A 19382-nucleotide genomic window follows, 5' to 3' on the forward strand; every position below is an offset into this window, starting at 1 on the left:
TGCTGTTCTTATTCAGGTTAGACATTTCTGATGCTAACACTTTCCAGACACTGAAATACTCTTATTTTAGACAATTAAGCTTTGCAACGGGGTTATGTAAGTTTTTATTGCTGTAAGGAAAGCACAGCTTGAAAGCTCATCTGGAGATGTGGTGGCCCCACCTAGTGGGAAAAGTTGGGTATGGCATGGTAAATATTTGTTTCCATAGTCGAAACAAAATAAAAAAATTCCTTCCAGTAGCACCTTAAAGACCAACTAAGTTAGTTCTTGGTATGAGCTTTCGTGTGCATGCACACTTCTTCAGATACACTGAAACAGAAGTCACCAGACCCTTCTATATAGTGAGAAGGTGGGGAGGGGCATTACTCAGGAGGGTGGTGGGAATGGGTGATTGGCAGATAGCTGTGATGAGCCTGTTGACGACTCTTAACGACTGCAATAGGTCTTACAGGAAAAAGCAAGGGGTGAAAAGGTGAAAAATGGCTTTGTAATGTATAATGAGATAAGAATCCAATGTCTTTGTTCAGACCAGGTCTCTCCATGGTTTTAAGTTTGGTAATAAGTTGCAATTCAGCAGCTTCTCTTTCCAGTCTATTTCTGAAATTCCTTTGTAATAGAACAGCTACTTTGAGATCTTGTATAGATTTGTTTCCGTAGTTAGTCCAGAGCATAGGTAGGCAAACTAAGGCCCGAAGGTCACTTGGAAACAACAATTAATGCAGAATGCGGAAGCTAGACTGGTGACTGGGAGTGGCTGCCGAGACCATATAACATCGGTCCTTAAAGACCTACATTGGCTCCCAGTATATTTCCGAGCACAATTCAAAGTGTTGGTGCTGACCTTTAAAGCCCTAAATGGCCTCGGTCCAGTATACCTGAAGGAGCATCTCCACCTCCATTGTTCAGCCCGGACACTGAGGTCCAGTGCAGAGGGTCTTCTGGTGGTTCCCTTACTGCGAAAAGTGAGGTTATAGGAAACCAGGCAGAGGGCCTTTTCGGTAGTGGTGCCCGCCCTGTGGAACGCCCTCCCATCAGATGTCAAGGAAATAAACAACTATCTGGCTTTTAGAAAACATCTAAATGTTCCCTGTATCGGGACATTTTTAATGTTTGATGTTTTATCATGTTTTTAATATTGTGTTGGGAGCCACCCAGAGTGGCTGGGGAAACCCAGCCAGATGGGCGGGGCATATTATTATTATTATTATTATTATTATTATTATTATTATTATACCAGAAAGGAAGCATTGCTGGTTGGCATTTGCTGGATAGATGCCCGTTTCAGGCTTGGGGCACGAACATCAGTAATTTCCTCTTCTGACATCTCCCTTGCTCTAAGTACCAAACTTCCTTTTTTAAAAAAACTGGGTCTGCTCCATAAACTATACCAGGCTGTTTTCTTTCTAGGTGATGCTCAGCACAGAAAGAGGTGCTTGGGTGATAAGCCGTGTCTTTGACAATGGCTACCCCTGGGACATGGTGTTCCTAACCCGTTTTATGAACATTGTTCGAAACATCCTCCCCGGGCGCTTCACAGGATGGCTGATTGAGAACCGAGTGAGCCAGTGGTTTAACCACGCGAACTATGGCTTAATTCCAAAGGACAGGTACGTGGCGTCAACACAGGTTTGAAAGTGGGAAAGAAACAGAAATACAGTATATTCCTCCCCCCAAAACAAAATGTAACCAAAAGCATTTTCTAAGAAATCTATGGGACCTCCTCTCCTGATATGCCCCGCAGAGGAATTTAAGGTCCATGAATAACCATAGTTTAGAGGTCCTGGGCCCTAAGGAAGTCAGACTATCCTCCACCAGGGCCAGGGCCTTTTCAGTGATGGCTCCGACCTGGTGGAATGCTCTGTCCCAGGAGACTAGGGCCCTTCAGGATTTAACCTCCTTCTGTCGGGCCTGTAAGACAGAGCTATTCTGCCTGGCCTTTAATTTGAATTCAGCCTGATCTTTTATTTCCCTTCTCTTCCTTCCCCCTCCCCTTTTATGAAGATCAACTGCTCTGAGACCCCACCACTAATTCTCCCCTGGCCTCCTCGCTGGCCCAAGTAGGATCAATTCAGCCAGCTAGCCCTGGGGATTAAGTAATTGATTTTTGAATTTTATTGCTATTCATGTTTTTGTACTGTATTTTATGCTGCTTTTATAACTAAGTGTTTTAAAGTGTTTTAAATTGTTAGCCGCCCTGAGCCCAGTTTTTGAACCGGAAAGGGTGGGGTATAAATTAAAAAAATATTATTAATTTGTTAGAAGAAGCCCAAATAAAGAGAGGTGGGAAGAAAGGGTGTTGCCAGCATTCATAAAAGTACAGGCGGAGGTGTGGTCCATGAAATGGGCTGTGGCAGGAAGTCTGAGTCCCTCTCCCCACACATCCTTCTCGCTCTGCAAGCCCCATTCAAATGAATGGGATCTGGACTGCATGGATACCCTTCCTGCCCCCATGGGTCTGATTTGCCCCACTTAAAGGGACCAAGAACCCACCTCCAGGGGGCTGCTAGTTTCCTTTCAGAGCAAAGTTACAAGCTGCATAGCTTGACAACAGTATTGGTACACTTCCTAGCTGTAGCTGACTAGAATGACCACCTCCCACATCACTGAGGGGGGTGACATTCGCAACTCCCAAGCCTACCCCCAGCCATTGGGGGAAGGGGTGGAGCTGTTGGAGATTCCGTACGACCAAGCTGAAATGGCTCTCCCCCACGACGTACAGTGGTGCCTCGCAAGACGAAATTAATCCATTTCGTGAGGCTCTTCGTATAGCGGTTTCTTCGTCTTGCGAAGCAAGCCCATTGACAGCTTAGCGGATTAGCGCTATTAGCGGTTTAGCGGCTTTTAGCGGAACAGCTGATAAGCGGCTTATCGGATCAGCTGATAAGCGGCTTAGCGGCTTAGGAAAAGGGGGGAGGGGAAAAAACCCGCAGGAACTCGCAAGCTAAGCAAAGCAAGCCCATAGGGAAATTCGTTTTGCGAAGCGCCTCCAAAACAGAAAACCCTTTCGTCTAGCGGGTTTTCCGTCTTGCAAGGCATTCGTCTTGCGGGGCACCACTGTACTTCGGAATCCATTGAGGCTCTCCTCTGACGGTGATTAAAGACCTAAGCCTTTAATGAGGCTTCAGGCACGTTCCCTCATTACGCAGAGTATCCAAACAGCAGAAGGAGATGGAAATATGTGCTACATCGCTATGTTTATTTCTAACTACACAAGACAGAAAAAGAATATGCATCTGCTCTCTGCAAGAGTCAGTGCACAGCAAGCACAAAGAAACAGGAAGCAGTAACATCAACATCCATCTCCCATCTCCCGTGAGACTTCCAACAGTCTGGAATGTAAACAGAGTCTTGTGACTCCAAAAACTGCACAGTGGCATAAACAGAAACTTAACCGGAGCTGTGTCGCCTTGCCGGCAGCCTTCCCTCCCTTCTCCCTTCGTTTTGACAGCTCAGGGGAGGCTTGGACGTTGCGGGCGGGTGGAGCGCCATTGGCCCCCGCTTCTGGGCTGCTTCCTGGGGGGGGGGTAGCCTCCCCTGAGCTGTCAAAAGGAATGGAGGAAGGCTTCTGGGAAAGCTGAACGGCTCCCCGCCCCCCGCCCAGGAAGCAGCCCACCATGGGTGGCTCACTCCACCCCATGGGCTTCTCCCCCCACCCCGGGCTGCTTGCCCTGCCCCATGGCCCCGCCCTCGGGTGCCAGAGCAGCTAGCTCCACCTCTGGCCACAAGTTGTGGTGATGGCTACTAGCTTAGCTGCCACATTCGTGGAGGATGAGCTATTGGCCATGAGAGGTACATGGAACCTCCAGGTTCAAGCGCAATGTAGCTTTGAACAACAGGTGCAGGAGACAACAGGTGATGGGTGTTCGTCCTTATATGATGCCTATGGGCTTCTCAGAAGCATTTGGCTGCTGAAGGCGTTGTAATAAAATGAAGGGCAGAGAAGGAAAACAAGTAATGGGGGAGGGGCTACCACTCTTTGCCTCACATTTTGTAAAACCAGCATGGCAACAACCAGTGCTTTTTTCTGGTGGTACTCAAAGGCAAGCAGAATCAAAGCACTGGCAACAACACGCTGAACCGCTCTCTTTTGTCTGCATCTTCCTTATTTGGCAATCTTTCCCATTCTTCCTCCTCCCTGTAGGAGGGTGACGAGAGAGCCCATTTTGAATGATGAGCTCCCGTCCTGCATCATCACTGGGAAGCTCTCTGTTAGGCCCGAGGTGAAGGAGTTCAGAGAAAATGCCGTCGTGTTTGTGAACGCTCCTGGGGCAGAAGAAGTGGACGTCGTCGTCTTTGCCACGGGATACAAAGCTTCTTTCCCTTTCATCGACGAGTCGATTGTCAAGGTGGAAAACCAGCAGGCTTCCTTGTACAAATACATTTTCCCCCCTCGGCTGGAGAAACCGACCCTCGCCTTCATCGGCTTCCTCAGGCCATTTGGGGCGGTGATGCCTGTTGTGGAAACTCAAGCGCGCTGGGTCACACGCATCTTTAATGGTAGGAAGGGGGAGATACCAGCACCCTAGGAGGCCAGGGGGTGCTTGGATGTGTGTGGAAATCCTAGGGAAGCTCAACCTGTCATCTGGACCAGGCAGTTACTCTCGGTGCCATGGGTAGGGCGGACCTGTGGCCCTCCAGATGTTGTTGGACCCGCCCTTTCATTGACCCTAAGTAGCATAGCCAATGGCCAGAGGGGATGAGGATTTTAGGCCAAGAAACCTGGAGGGCACAGGTTTGTGCTGTGCCACCTTAGCTTTTGCCCAGCTCTTTCTAGGCACTGGTTTGGGCTTTAAAGCCCCATATCCAAGCACAGGCACCCCCAACCTTTGGCCCTCCAGATGTTTTGGACTACAACTCCCATGATCCCTAGGTAACAGGACCAGTGGTCAGGGATGAAGAGAATTGTAGTCCAAAACATCTGGAGGGCCAAAGGTTGGGGATGCCTCTTCAAGCACCACCACCACTACTACTACTTCCTCTTCTTCTTCTTCTTCTTCTTCTTCTTCTTCTTCTTCTTCTTCTTCCTCTTCCTCTTCCTCTTCCTCTTCCTCTTCCTCTTCCTCTCCTCCTCCTCCTCCTCCTCCTCCTCCTCCTCCTCCTCTTCTTCCTAGCCAATTTCCCCAGGAAAACCTGCTTTTAAACACTTGATCAGAACAAACAAACATCTATTCAGGTTTTCTGCAGATTGCCATTTGCTCCCATTTAGCGGTAAAGAGCGGGTTTTCGCAGGGAAAGCTCTGGGGCGAGAAAACGAAAAGCGCTCAGACACAGACCACTCCTGGAAAGCCCAGAAGAAAGATAAGTGTGGATAAGCCCCACCTTGCAGGCAGAAGAATGACCCACCACTCCAGAGGGCTACATAGAAGTACTGCAGCTCAGCAGAGCTCAGGGACACCAAAGGCTGTTATTGGTGGTGATGGTAGTAATATTACTTTATTGACTGTACTGTCAATAAAGTAAAATTACTTCATTACTGTACAGACTTTAGACCCAGATCTGCTGAGCTCCAGCAAGGGGGCTGCATCATGTATCCTTCTCTCTCTCTTTAGTTTTTATTAAAGCACATATTATTCCTCAAAATTCACAGAATGCCCCACTCCACTGCAATGAGAGTTCCATAATGTAAGGTAAAGGTAAAGGGACCCCTGACCATTAGGTCCAGTCATGACTGACTCTGGGGTTGCGGCGCTCATCTCTCTCTATAGGCCAAGGGAGCCGGCATTTGTCCGCAGACAGCTTCCGGGTCATGTGGCCAGCATGACTAAGCCGCTTCTGGCGAAACCAGAGCAGCGCACGGAAACGCCGTTTACCTTCCCGCTGGAGCGGTACCTATTTATCTACTTGCACGTTGACATGCTCTCCAACTGCTAGGTTGGCAGGAGCAGGGACCAAGCAACAGGAGCTCACCCCGTCACGGGGATTCAAACCGCCGACCTTCTGATCGGCAAGTCCTAGGCTCTGTGGTTTAACCTACAATGCCACCTGCGTCCCTTCCATAATGTAGATTAGGGCAATAATCTTCAACTTGTTTTAGTGCAGCCTCCACCAAGCTGCTGCTCCCTCCTCAGGGGTCAGCAAACTTTTTCAGCAGGGGGCCAGTACACTGTCCCTCAGACCTTGTGGGGGGCCGGACTATATTTTGAATGAAAAATGAACGAATTCCTATGCCCCACAAATAACCCAGAGATGCATTTTAAATAAAAGGACACATTCTACTCATGTCAAAACACGCTGATTCCTGGACCATCCACAGGCCGGATTTAGAAGGCAATTGGGCTGGATCTGGCCTCTGGGACTTAGTTTGCCTACCCATGCTCCAGATGCTTTGTGTAATAAGAGCACTGTTTTGCTATTAAAAAACCCCCACTTTCATAGGGCAATTGAAAGCCACCTTATGTTGGACAAAGCCTTGGTCCATTTAGTTCAGCATCATCAACACCAACCTTCGCCAAGTGGGTGCCCTCCAGTTGCTGGCTGGGGGTTGATGGGAGGTATAGTCCAAAACCTCTGGAGAGCACCCAGTAGGCGAAGGTTGGTGTTGATAATGCTGATCTAAATGGACCAATGGAGATGCTTGGGGGTGAATCTGGAACCTTCTTTGAAGCATTTTGAGGGAAATAGACTACCATAGTTTTCCTAGGCCAGCTTCGAGGCTAACCAGGATTCTCAGCTCATCGGTGGACAATACCACGATTGTCTCTATGTGAAGGGGTCTCTCACACATGCAATGTGTTGTGTTTGAAACCCTGTTTCGTCTCACACCAGGCAGAAATGGATGCTACTAACAATTGGACAGCCTGCACTTCTGCTTGGAAGGCACATGTTCAGTTTTCACCCCCCTGCAAAAAGAATGTCCCTTTTGATGAACCTCAAAAAAAAGGGACTCACTGAAAAATCCTTCCTGTCTTCTAGGCTTGTGTAAGTTGCCTCCAGTGACTGAAATGATGGAGGAGGTCAACGAAAAGAAGAAAAACAAGCTCAACTGGTAAGCTCCTACATATGACCTGACAACGGTGAGCCCAGACACTGAGGTCCAGGGCCGAGGGCCTTCTGGCGGTCCCCTCGCTGCGAGAAGCCAAGTTACAGGGAACCAGGCAGAGGGCCTTCTCAGTAGTGGCACCCGCCCTGTGGAACGCACTCCCACCAGATTTCAAAGAGAAAAAGAACTACCAGACTTTTAGAATACATCTGAAGGCAGCCCTGTTTAGGGAAGCTTTTAATGTTTAATAGGTTATTGTATTTTAATATTTTGTTGGAAGCCACCCAGAGTGGCTGGAGAAACCCAGGCAGATGGGCGGGGTATAAATAAATTATTATTATTATTATTATTATTATTATTATTATTATTATTATTATTATGTCAGATGGAGGTGCATGAGGGATGCCAGCTGATCAGAAAGAAAGCCTGAGATGTTCTTGTGCCCTCAGCTGCTTCTTGATCTTTAGAAAACAGGGGGTGGAGATTTTCACATTGCAGACGTAAATATGTGAATGTCTGCCCACTGTGCCACAGCTAAAGGCATGTTTGACAAAGCCTGTAACAGACCCAGCTATAGCTGCTGTGAGCTGGAGACCGGTGCTGTGGTCTAAACCACTGAGCCTCTTGGGCTTGCCGATCAGAAGGTTGGCGGTTTGAATCCCCGCGCCGGGGTGAGCTCCTGTTGCTCTGTCCCAGCTTCTGCCGACCTAGCAGTTCAAAAGCACACCAGTGTGAGTAGATAAATAGGTACCACTGCAGCGGGAAGGTAAACAGCATTTTTGTGCGCACTAGTTTCCATCATGGTGTTTCGTTGCTCCAGAAGTGGTCCTGCTGGCCACATGACCTGGAAAGCTGTCTGTGGACAAACGCCGGCTCCCTCGGCCTGAAAGCAAGATGAGCACCGTAACCCCATAGTCGCCTTTGACTGGACTTAAATGTCCAGGGGTCCTTTGCCTTTTACCTTACAGCTGCTGTGCAGTTGGGTGGGAGAAAGGCAAAACCAATGAACACACAACAAGCGCAAGGGCTTGTCCACACTTGTGTTATGTTCAGCTTCAAACCATTTCACTCCTCCACATTTCCCCTTGTATATTGTTTCATTTAGGTTTGGCTTGTCCTTTGACGAGGTTTTGAAAACAGATTGCCTTGTATACATGGACCAACTTGCTTCCTACATTGGCATAAAACCGAGTGTGCCTGCGCTCCTTCTCCAAGATCCAGAACTGGCCCTGAAGATCTTCTTTGGCCCCTGCTCTGCCTACCAATTCCGCCTGAGTGGACCCGGGAAGTGGGACGGAGCCAGAAACGCCATCATGACCCAGTGGGAGCGCACAGTGAAGCCCACAAGAATCCGAGTGGTGGAAGACTCTGGAAGTTTCCTCACATACCTGCTGAAAGTCCTTGCCATCTTTGCTATTTTTGTCGGGATTTTCTTCAGTTTCAATTAGTTCTGCCAGTTCAAAAGCATTATTACCTGTATCTTTCCAGATGCATATGTTCTGCCTACGTGATACTTCACTTTGCAGAAGTAAGAAAAGAAAGAAGGGCCTTTTCTAAAGTACATACTGTACTCAAATCTAAATGTGGACAATTTGATGTTTTTATACCTGACGGTTAAAAAAATCAAAATCAAAATGGAAGCACAAATATTTGACAACTGAACATGAAAATGTGCTCTTGTTGGCACACTATTTGCACGCTACTGTGTCCAATGCACAAAGAAATCTGCTCTACATGCTTGGCTATTATAAATGCACAGAATTATTATTTTGATATTCATTTACTCTGTAAGACATAGTGCTCTTTATTAAAGTTATGCTGCTACTTACATTGAGGGCATAAGAAGACCCCTAGTAGAGGAGATCAAAAGTCCATTTAGTCCAGAATTTGGTTTTTAACAGTGTCTCAGATACCTCTGGAAAACCCACACTCAGGTCACAAATGATTGCTACCTTTCCAGCAGATGGTATTTATGCTGTGTCTGTGGTGAAGGTTTTTTTTTAGATATTCTGTTTAATAGTCCCTGGGTGCTTCCAGAGATCATATTCATTGAACATTCATTCTGTTTGTTTTTTTTTAAAAAAAAATTATTAACAGGCCAATCACATCACATTATCCAAATCACATTAGTTCCAAATTATACAGCCAAATTTTAAATTTTCTTGGGGGTACCCATACATCAAGCTCCAAAACTCCGGACAAGTCCAAACATCACTTATATTACTGCCTTAATTCGACAGTTCTACCCAGTTCGATCCGGATAGTCCTTTATTACTTTCTTTCTCTTCTTGTTGTTATCGTATATTCCTTTCTTTGCAATCTCTGATAATTTTCACAAGCAGATTGAAAACAAGCATCTCTGTGTGGGTTTTGTACTCTTCAAAGATCATATCGCTCAGGGACAGCCTCTGTTCAACGCTTCCATAAAAAAAATAATCTTCAGTCTGTCCTTTACTTTTCTCAGGCTTGCTAAATAAATCAAATGAATCAGGAGGCTCTGTCAGGTCAAGCTTGCGTTCCAACATTCCTTCTCTTTCGAACGATCCTGATTCTCCTCCCCCTGTCCTTCTTTCTCCGGCAAGCCTGTCTTGGCGAGACGCCATTATTTAACTGCGTCATAAAAAATTTCCTCTTTCTCACCGTTCACCAATCCTCTCTCCTGTTATAATCCATCCCACACAGTTCTTGAATTCCTGCTTGTGATTAATAAAAACGCAACGATCTTATTTCTATCTGGGGTGAAGGGTTATTAATATTACATCGTGCAAAGGAAAAAAAAAAGTTTTTTCCTCCACCCCCCCTTCATTCCAAACATACAGTCTCCTAGTGGTGATTCATCAGAAGATTTACTTATCCATCCGTCACTCCCAGTCACAGAGATCCATTAACCAGCAGTCTTATCTCTCGAGCATTACTTGATGTATGTGCTTCAGCTTCATTTCCAATCATATGTTTCCAATTATAATTCCGAGCTGAAGCAACCAGCACACGCTAATTGGAATCGGCGTCAGGAAGATCTGACTTCACCGAGGGCTCGTGCCAAGTGTTCGGCACCCCCATCTCTCAGATCAGGGGGTGCATTGTGAACACCGCTGGCAAGGCAGCGCCCCCCATCTCCTGGGGGGGGGGTAGGAAGACTGCATACTTCCCATAGCAGCCCCTTAATTACCTCGTATGGGTCAGAGAGATGTTATTGTCGGCCATCTTCCAATGCGCCACCTGGTGGGCCCCCATTGAACATTCATTCTGATCTATTCGTAGGGAGATTAGGCATCGTTAGCTATTTAATGAGCATTCATTCTGATTTATTATTATTATTTTGAAGGAAGCTTAGATGTTGTTACCTCAAAGCAAGTGTCACTGCACACTTTCCAGGGCATTCCCAATCACTTTCCTTATTGCAAAAAGTTTGATCTTTTGAGGAAGCAGGTATGTAATGCAAGACTTCCAAATCAACTTTCACCATGCGACCTGAATTTGCCAGTATGTGATCGAATCCCACCTGAAAATAGTGACAGTCTGGAAGCGCCCATTCACAGGCCTCTCCTCCATGAATTTGTCTAATCGTTTTTTAAAGTCACCTGAAAGAACATCTTAAGAGAGTCAGGTGCATCCATCTTCTCCCACCAAGTTGAGGCTTGTCTGAGATTTGCACCTGAGTCCTCTCTCACCCAAACCAAAAATCATAGCCCTGGTGGATTCATAGCACTAGGGCTTGTCAATTATACAGCTATACCTTTGCGACTTTGCTCTGCAAAAAAATAAAATAATGTATCAACAACTTTGAATATCATTATAACACAGACTATCGCAGATATTTCAGCTTCAGTTGAAAATGACAGGTACAGAATGAAAAAATAATGGGGCTTATTATATTGCTACATGGAAAAACCAGATGTTAAAACAGATGATTTTATTATATAGTCAAAAGAACCATGCTTGTTTAAATTGTATTGATATTTCTATCAATAAATGACAATGAATCGAAAATCTGCTGTAGACCAAGAAAATTTCAAAGACATTTATTTTGTAATGCACATTGCTTTCTATAGCTTAACAAAAATCACAGCTATGTGTGTTGAATTTTCTGTAATTATGTTTAACTGCAATGTACCTACAGGTATACACCTTGGGTAGTCCAACTTGTCCTCTCTACATTGGGCTCTGAAGGGAGGCGAGGATGGATCTTTCTGAAAGCCCCTTTTGCAGTCAAACTCTGTCACGTCTCCAGATGTGGAATAGATTTTATTAGCGTATTTCCACTTCCGCTGTATATTGTTTTGATACATATCTTCTTCAGTTGCTGTACAAGGAGCTGTAGAAAGGCACAAATCATGCCATCTAAGAGATTGATTTGACAACGAGGAAGTCACTTGACCAAAACAAAAAAACAACAACTCTTTGGATTGTGTCCAAAGTTAGTCATACTCTCTTTTTTTTAATATTTCTGTTGTTGTTTTTTTAAAATGATATTTATTAGAGTTTCCAATAAAGACATATAAACACAGACAACAATAAAAACATACACAAACATAAGACAAAAAACAAGTATAATTTCAAACCTTATTTTCTTAAACCCAATTTCCCCGACCTCCTCATACCTCCCCCTTCTGTATTCTAATTTCATTATCTAATCAGCAAATCCATTCCCTTATTTCCCATAGTTTTTGATAATTCTGTTCTTTTTCCTTAATCAACACCCCTGAAAACCACATAATTTTTAAACCCATGTCATTCTAGCCTTCATTAATTTTATAATGTTTATTAAGATAGTCTTTAAATTTCTTCCAATCTTCTTCCACTGTCTCTTTCTCCTGGTCTCGGATTCTGCCAGTCATCTCTGCCAGTCCCATGTAGTCTGTCATCTTCATCTGCCATTCTTCCAGGGTGGGTAGATCTGGTGTCTTCCAATACTTTGCAATAAGTATCCTTGCTGCTGTTGTGGCATACATAAAAAAAGTTCTGTCCTTCTTTAACACCACATGGCTAACCATACCCAGGAGAAAGGCCTCTGGTTTCTTCAAGAAGGTATATTTAAATACCTTTTTCATTTCATTATATATCATTTCCCAGAAAGCCTTGATCCTTGGGCATGTCCACCAGAGGTGAAAGAATGTACCTTCATTTTCTTTACATTTCCAACATTTATTATCTGATAAGTGGTAAATTGTTGCAAGCTTGACTGGGGTCATGTACCACCTATAAATCATTTTCATAATATTCTCTCTCAAGGCGTTACACGCCGTAAATTTCATACCGGTGGTCCACAACCTTTCCCAGTCAGCAAACATAATGTTATGTCCAATATCTTGTGCCCACTTAATCATAACTGATTTAACCGTTTCATCCTGTGTATTCCATTTCAGCAGCAAGTTATACATTTTTGACAAATTCTTAGTTTTGGATTCTAACAATTCTGTTTCCAATTTTGATTTTTCCACCTGAAAGCCAATTTTCCTATCCAACTTATAGACCTCCAATATTTGATAATAGTGAAGCCAGTCTCGCACTTTATCTTTTAGTTTCTCAAAACTCTGCAATTTCAGTTTATTACCCTCCTGTTCTAAAATTTCCCAGTATTTCGGCCATTTAGACTCCATATTAAGTTTTTTCAATGCCTTTGCCTCCATTGGTGACAACCACCTTGGAGTTTTATTCTCCAGCAGGTCTTTATATTTAATCCAAACATTATACAATGCTTTCCTGACAATATGATTTTTAAAGCCTTTGTGAGCCTTAACCTTGTCATACCACAAATATGCATGCCACCCAAAAAAAATGTTAAAACCTTCCAAATCTAAAGTGTCTGTGTTCTCAAGAAGCACAAAGTTAGTCATACTCAATCAAACCCACTGAAATAAATTGAGATTGATAATGTGGTCTCCTCTGAGGAAAAATAAGTAAAGCTTGGGGCCTACTATACCTAAAAGTTCATTGACTTCTGTCAAATGAATAAATAAATAGCAATTTGAATATTTTCCCCATTAAAACCAATTGGGAGTCACAAGCTTTAGATTTTCTGAGTTGAGAATCAGCCAACATGAAGAAAGCATCAGTAGCAATCCACATTTAATTGGGCGCTTTCTGAATTGGGGTCATAGAATCATAGAATCATAGAGTTGGAAGAGACCACAAGGGCCATCGAGTCCAACCCCCTGCCAAGCAGGAAACACCATCAGAGCACTCCTGACATATGGTTGTCTAGCCTCTGCTTAAAGACCTCCAAAGAAGGAGACTCCACCACACTCCTTGGCAGCAAATTCCACTGTCGAACAGCTCTTACTGTCAGGAAGTTCCTCCTAATGTTTAGGTGGAATCTTTTTTCTTGTAGTTTGGAACCATTGCTCCGTGTCCGCTTCTCTGGAGCAGCAGAAAACAACCTTTCTCCCTCCTCTATGTGACATCCTTTTATATATTTGAACATGGCTATCATATCAGCCTTAACCTCCTCTTCTCCAGGCTAAACATGCCCAGCTCCCTTAGCCGTTCCTCATAAGGCATCGTTTCCAGGCCTTTGACCATTTTGGTTGCCCTCCTCTGGACACGTTCCAGTTTGTCAGTGTCCTTCTTGAACTGTGGTGCCCAGAACTGGACACCGTACTCCAGGTGAGGTCTGACCAGAGCAGAATACAGTGGCACTATTACTTCCCTTGATCTAGATGCAATACTCCTATTGATGCAGCCCAAAATTGCATTGGCTTTTTTAGCTGCCGCGTCACACTGTTGGCTCATGTCAAGTTTGTGGTCAACCAAGACTCCTAGATCCTTTTCACATGTACTGCTCTCAAGCCAGGTGTCACCCATCTTGTATTTGTGCCTCTCATTTTTTTTGCCCAAGTGCAATACTTTACATTTCTCCCTATTAAAATTCATCTTGTTTGTTTTGGCCCAGTTCTCTAATCTGTCAAGGTCATTTTGAAGTGTGATCCTATCCTCTGGGGTGTTAGCCACCCCTCCCAGTTTGGTGTCATCTGCAAATTTGATCAGGATGCCCTTGAGTCCATTATCCAAGTCGTTGATAAAGATGTTGAATAAGACCGGGCCCAAGACAGAACCCTGTGGCACCCCACTAGTCACTCTTCTCCAGGATGAAGAGGAACCATTGATGAGCACCCTTTGGGTTCGGTCAGTCAGCCAGTTACAAATCCGCGCGGCTTAGGGATTTTTTCAAACAAAACTTGTTCAGACGTCGAGGGCTAATGCTGTTTCCGATGATAAAAACCCAACTGTTTCCACCGAAAAACCTTTCAGGGGAGCGTTTGCAACAGTTCAGCACCATTTTTGAATGAATTGTAGAACATCAGATTTTTGCTGAAATTGTCACCGCGCGGCTTAGGGATTTTTGCCAAAAAAAAGTTGTTCAGACATTGAGGGCTAATTCTGTTTCCGATGATAAAAATGCATCTCTTTCTACCGAAAAACCTTTCAGGGTATCGTTTGCAACAGTTTGACATCATTTTTGAGTGAATTGCAGAACGTCAGATTTTGTGACCGCGCGGCTTAGGGATTTTTGAAAAAAAAAGTTGTTCAGACATTGAGGGCTAATTCTGTTTCCGATGATAAAAACGCATCTGTTTCCACCGAAAAAGCTTTCAGGGGATCGTTTGCAACAGTTTGGCACCATTTTTGAGTGAATTGCAGAACGTCAGAAATTTTGAAGAAATTGTGACCGCGCGGCTTAGCGATTTTTTCAAACAAAACTTGTTCAGACGTCGAGGGCTAATGCTGTTTCCGATGATAAAAACCCACCTGTTTCCACCGAAAAACCTTTCAGGGTATCGTTTGCAACAGTTTGACATCATTTTTGAGTGAATTGCAGAACGTCAGATTTTTGCTGAAATTGTGACCGCGCGGCTTAGGGATTTTTTCAAAAAAAAAGTTGTTCAGACATCGAGGGCTAATTCTGTTTCCGATCATAAAAACACATCTGTTTCCACCGAAAAACCTTTCAGGGGATGGTTTGCAACAGTTTGGCACCATTTTTGAGTGAATTGCAGAACGTCAGAAATTTTGAAGAAATTGTGACCGCGCGGCTTAGGGATTTTCTCAAACAAAACTTGTTTAGACGTCGAGGGCTAATGCTGTTTCCGATGATAAAAACCCACCTGTTTCCACCCAAAAACCTTTCAGGGGATCGTTTGCAACAGTTCAGCACCATTTTTGAATGAATTGCAGAACGTCAGATTTCTGCTTAAATTGTGACCGCGCGGCTTAGGTATTTTTGCAAAAAAAAGTTGTTCAGACATTGAGGGCTAATTCTGTTTCCAATGATAAAAACCCACCTGTTTCCGCCGAAACACCTTTCAGGGGATGGTTTGCAACAGTTCAGCACCATTTTTGAATGAATGGCAGAACGTCAGATTTTTGCTGAAATTGTGACCGCGCGGCTTAGGGATATTTGCAAAAAAAAAGGTGTTCAGACATCGAGGGCTTATACTGTTTCCAATGATAAAATTGCATCTGTTTCCACCGAAAAAGCTTTCAGGGGATCGTTTGCAACAGTTTGGCACCATTTTTGAGTGAATTGCAGAACGTCAGAAATTTTGAAGAAATTGTGACCGCGCGGCTTAGGGATTTTTTCAAAAATAGTTGTTCAGACATTGAGGGCTAATTCTTTTTCCGATGATATAAACACATCTCTTTCCACCGAAAAACCTTTCAGGGTATCGTTTGCAACAGTTTGATATCATTTTTCAGTGAATTGCAGAACATCAAATTTTTGCTGAAATTGTGACCGCGCAGCTTAGGTATTTTTGCAATAAAAAGTTGTTCAGACATCGAAGGATAATTCTGTTTCCTATGATAAATACGCATCTGTCAGGGGCTCAGGAGCAGAGACACAGGGGAGAGAGGAAACGGAGAGTGAAGGGGAGGAATCTGAGGGCAGCGTAGGGGAGTATGACAGTGGCCCGAGAGATTCCATGAGCTTCTCCAGCGATTCAGAAGATTCCCAGAGGAGGGCGCCGATGGCCAGGGCAAGGGGGGTCCCAGGGGGGACACACCAGAAGCAAGGGGCCAGCGGGGACTCCCAAAGCAGCAGCGGGAGATCAGGACCAGTTCCCCCACCAGAGCGGAGTGGGGGGGAAGAGTCCCATGTGTCAGGGCCAGCGTCTCCTCCAGTAGGGAGAGAAGATGAGTCAGGGCTGGCCACGCCTCTATCTCAGAGTGAGGGAACGGAGGGGAAGTCAAGTCCAGCTAGCACTCCCGAAGGGGGAAGCAGTGACAGGAGCAGTGAAACGGTCAGAAGGAAGGTTGCCGGCTGGGCGCGCGCGCCAAGTTCAAATGTACAGGCGCGCGGGACAGCAGAAAGCCCGGATTGGGAACCAGGTCCTAAAGCCCGCCGGAGGCAGGGGGAAGAATCAGGGGACTCAGCTTCAGAAGAGTCCAGAACGGGCAAGACCCCAGCGGACAAGCGGACCCAGAGGAGGAAAGAGCAGAGGAAGAGGTGGAGCAAGGCTAGAGTCTTGAACTGGTGTCTGGGGGGAGGAGATTCAGACGGAGCTTCAGCGGTCTAGAGTTCAAGACGTAGAGCTGCGGCTTTGAAATCGAAACTGGACTTCAATAAAGACTTTTGTATATAACAAGAACTGGCGTTGGTCCTTTGTGAGCTGGGACCTCAGGCAGCTCTGACAGTAAGCTCCGTCTCAATCTCCTCGCAGCGTGCGTTGGCGCAGCGAGGGGCAAAACTTGGTGTTTTGCGAGCTCACGAAGATCGGCAAGGATGACTACAGAGGAGAAGGTGACAGCCCTGCAAGAAGCAGTCATGAGGCTTTCCTTGGAAATAGCAGCATCCAGAAAGAGAGAGGAGGAAGCAGTAGCGCTCTGCCAGGATCTGCAAACCAGGTGGGAACGTTTGGGCAAGGAGGGGTTGCCAGGACCCAAGCCGGAGGGAGTTGGCCTCGGGAAAAGGGGGGGCAGCATCGTAGCCCACTTCGATGGGAACCTGCAGCAGTATCCTAACTTCAGAGCAGACATAGTTTTCGCGCTCAATTTGCTTCGAAAAGACTTTAGAGATGAGGAGGAGAAAGTAGGCTTCATAATAACTCATCTGCATGGGGAAGCTAAATCGTGGCTGCGCAATTTATGGCGCGAAAATGACCCCGCCCTCAAAGATTCAACAGCCTTTATCAAGGCTATGGACACTTGTTTTAAATCAACGGTTGATGTGGATGTGGCCAGGAGGGAAATGCATGGGTTGAAGCAGGGCAAAGCCACTGTGAGACAATATCACTCCCGCTTTTTTGCTTTAGTTAACGTGCTGGGCTGGGAGAAGGACTCCGCTGCCGTCAGAGATCTGTTCTGGGAGGGGCTGAATGGGGCCGTGAAAGATGAACTGGCGAGGGGGGAGAGACCCAACAGCACTGCAGAAGTCGTGCAAAGAGCGCTGGCGATAGGGGTGCGCCTGGAAGAACGCCCTTGGAGCAGGGAGGAGGGTCGTATGGCACGCACACCAGCCAGAACGACTCCCTTCCTACCCAGAGAGACAGCGCGCCCCCAGTCCACGCCTCCACTGGGAGGGGGAGAAGAGCCGATGGAGATAGGTGGTGCCAGGGCTCAGACAGCAACCAGAGCCCAAACACCAGGAGCAGTCAAGGCGAAGACTCCTAGAGGGAGCAGGAAGTGTTACATCTGCGACAGTACACAGCACATGGCCAAAGAGTGTCCCCAGAGGCTCCAGAGGCACACTGCAGCCTCAGCAACAGTAAAAGGAGCAGTTCAGCAGGGGGAACAGCTGCAGGGAAACGACGAAGCCTGGTTGGAGGCAGAGGCACTGGGGCCCAGCCAGGCGAGTCAGTGAAGCAGTCCCCAGAGATTTTACAGCCCACAGACCCCCTCCCGCCCAAACCAGTGGTGCAACTCACCGCATCGCTCCAGCTGCCCAATGGACTCACCATGGAAGTCCCTATTATCATTGACTGTGGTAGTAATGCAGACTTTGCAGGAGTGGATTTCATCAAGCAACATCGCATAGTGCTTCTACCAGCCACGATGCCCCTAAACGTCATCACGGTCGATGGCAGAGAGCTACTGGGAGGACAGGTGGTACAGCAAACACCGCCAATGGTAATGCAAATTGGAAATCACCGCGAAGTCATCAGCTTCAACGTCACCCACCTGTCGGACACGCCCATAGTGTTGGGCATGAGTTGGCTGGACAGGCACAGCCCGGCATTAGCATGGTACCAGCGTCAATTGACCTTCTGCTCCTCCTACTGCGCAGAACACTGCATCCTGACTAGCCAGGAAGATGAGGGGCAAGAGGATGAACCACAGCTACACTTAGGCATGCTGCAAGTGGTACCCAACAAGTACAAGGCGTTTTTGGAGGTCTTCTGCGAGAAGGAAGCGGACAAGCTGCCTCCCCACAGGCCCTACGACTGCAAGATTGACCTCCTGCCGGGGGCGACGCTGCCGACTGGAAAACTGTATTCCATGTCTGAAGACGAACTGCAAGAACTCAGGGAGTTCATAGATCACAACTTGAAGCGGGGATTCATCCAAGAATCCAAAGCAGTGGGGGGCAGTCCCGTGTTTTTCGTGAAGAAAAAAGACACGCCCCAACGGAGGCTGGTAGTTGATTACCGGATCATCAATTCCAGGACAAAGCCCACGGCATTCCCCATGCCCAAGATCAACGACCTGCTCGCGACGGTGAGGAAGGGCCACATCTTCACCAAGCTGGATCTTCGAGGGGCGTACAACCCTATACGCATGCGGGAGGGCGATGAGTGGAAGACGGCCATGTTTACGCCTTTGGGCACCTATGAATACCGAGTTATGCCGTTTGGTTTGCAAAATGGCTCCCATTTTTTCCAAGCCTTCATGCACCACGTGTTATCGGGACTCCTCTACAAGAAGTGCGTCTGCTTCCTAGACGACATCCTGATCTTCTCGGAATCGCAGGAGGCTCACGACAGAGACGTCAAGGAGATCCTGCAGAGACTACGGGAGCACAGACTTTACGCCAAACTGGAGAAGTGCCAGTTCGACATGACGGAGGTGGATTTCCTGGGCTACAAGCTGTCCGACAAGGGACTCGCCATGGACAGCACCAAGGTCCGCTCGGTGTTGGACTGGAAGAGCCCGCGCAATCGGAAGGAGGTCCAGAAGTTCGTCGGCTTCGCCAACTTTTATCGCAAGTTCATCAAGGGGTTCGCGATGGAGACGGCGGCCATCACGGACACCCTCAGCTCCAAGAAGAAGAAGTTCACCTGGACGGACCAGGCGGAGCAGTCCTTTCGGAGACTCAAGCGTCTCTTCGCGTCCGAAGAACAGCTGCTACACATCAACCCCAGCAAACCAATGAGGGTTGAAACGGACGCCTCGGACAGAGCGGTGGGGGTGGTCCTGTTGCAGCAAGATCCGCAAGGGGACTGGAGGCCGTGCGCATTCTACTCCAGGA

The 19382-nt window shown here is 46.5% G+C and overlaps 1 protein-coding gene across 3 annotated transcripts in view; it reads left to right on the forward strand.

Annotated features, from left to right (window-relative positions):
* Nucleotides 1-8746, forward strand: part of LOC309343860 (flavin-containing monooxygenase 1-like) — a 28017-nt gene extending 19271 nt beyond the window's left edge. For all 3 annotated transcript variants that reach the window (XM_081866006.1, XM_081866004.1, XM_081866005.1), the window contains exons 6-9: nt 1408-1607; nt 4142-4497; nt 6913-6985; nt 8085-8746. In XM_081866006.1, the coding sequence (XP_081722132.1) occupies nt 1408-1607; nt 4142-4497; nt 6913-6985; nt 8085-8427 (972 nt within the window). In that variant the 3' untranslated portion in view covers nt 8428-8746. The remainder of the gene's footprint in view (nt 1-1407; nt 1608-4141; nt 4498-6912; nt 6986-8084) is intronic.
* Nucleotides 8747-19382: the final 10636 nt, after the last annotated feature.

Source organism: Podarcis erhardii (genome assembly GCF_964252035.2).
Source record: "Podarcis erhardii genome assembly, chromosome: 6".
NCBI lineage: Eukaryota > Metazoa > Chordata > Lepidosauria > Squamata > Lacertidae > Podarcis > Podarcis erhardii.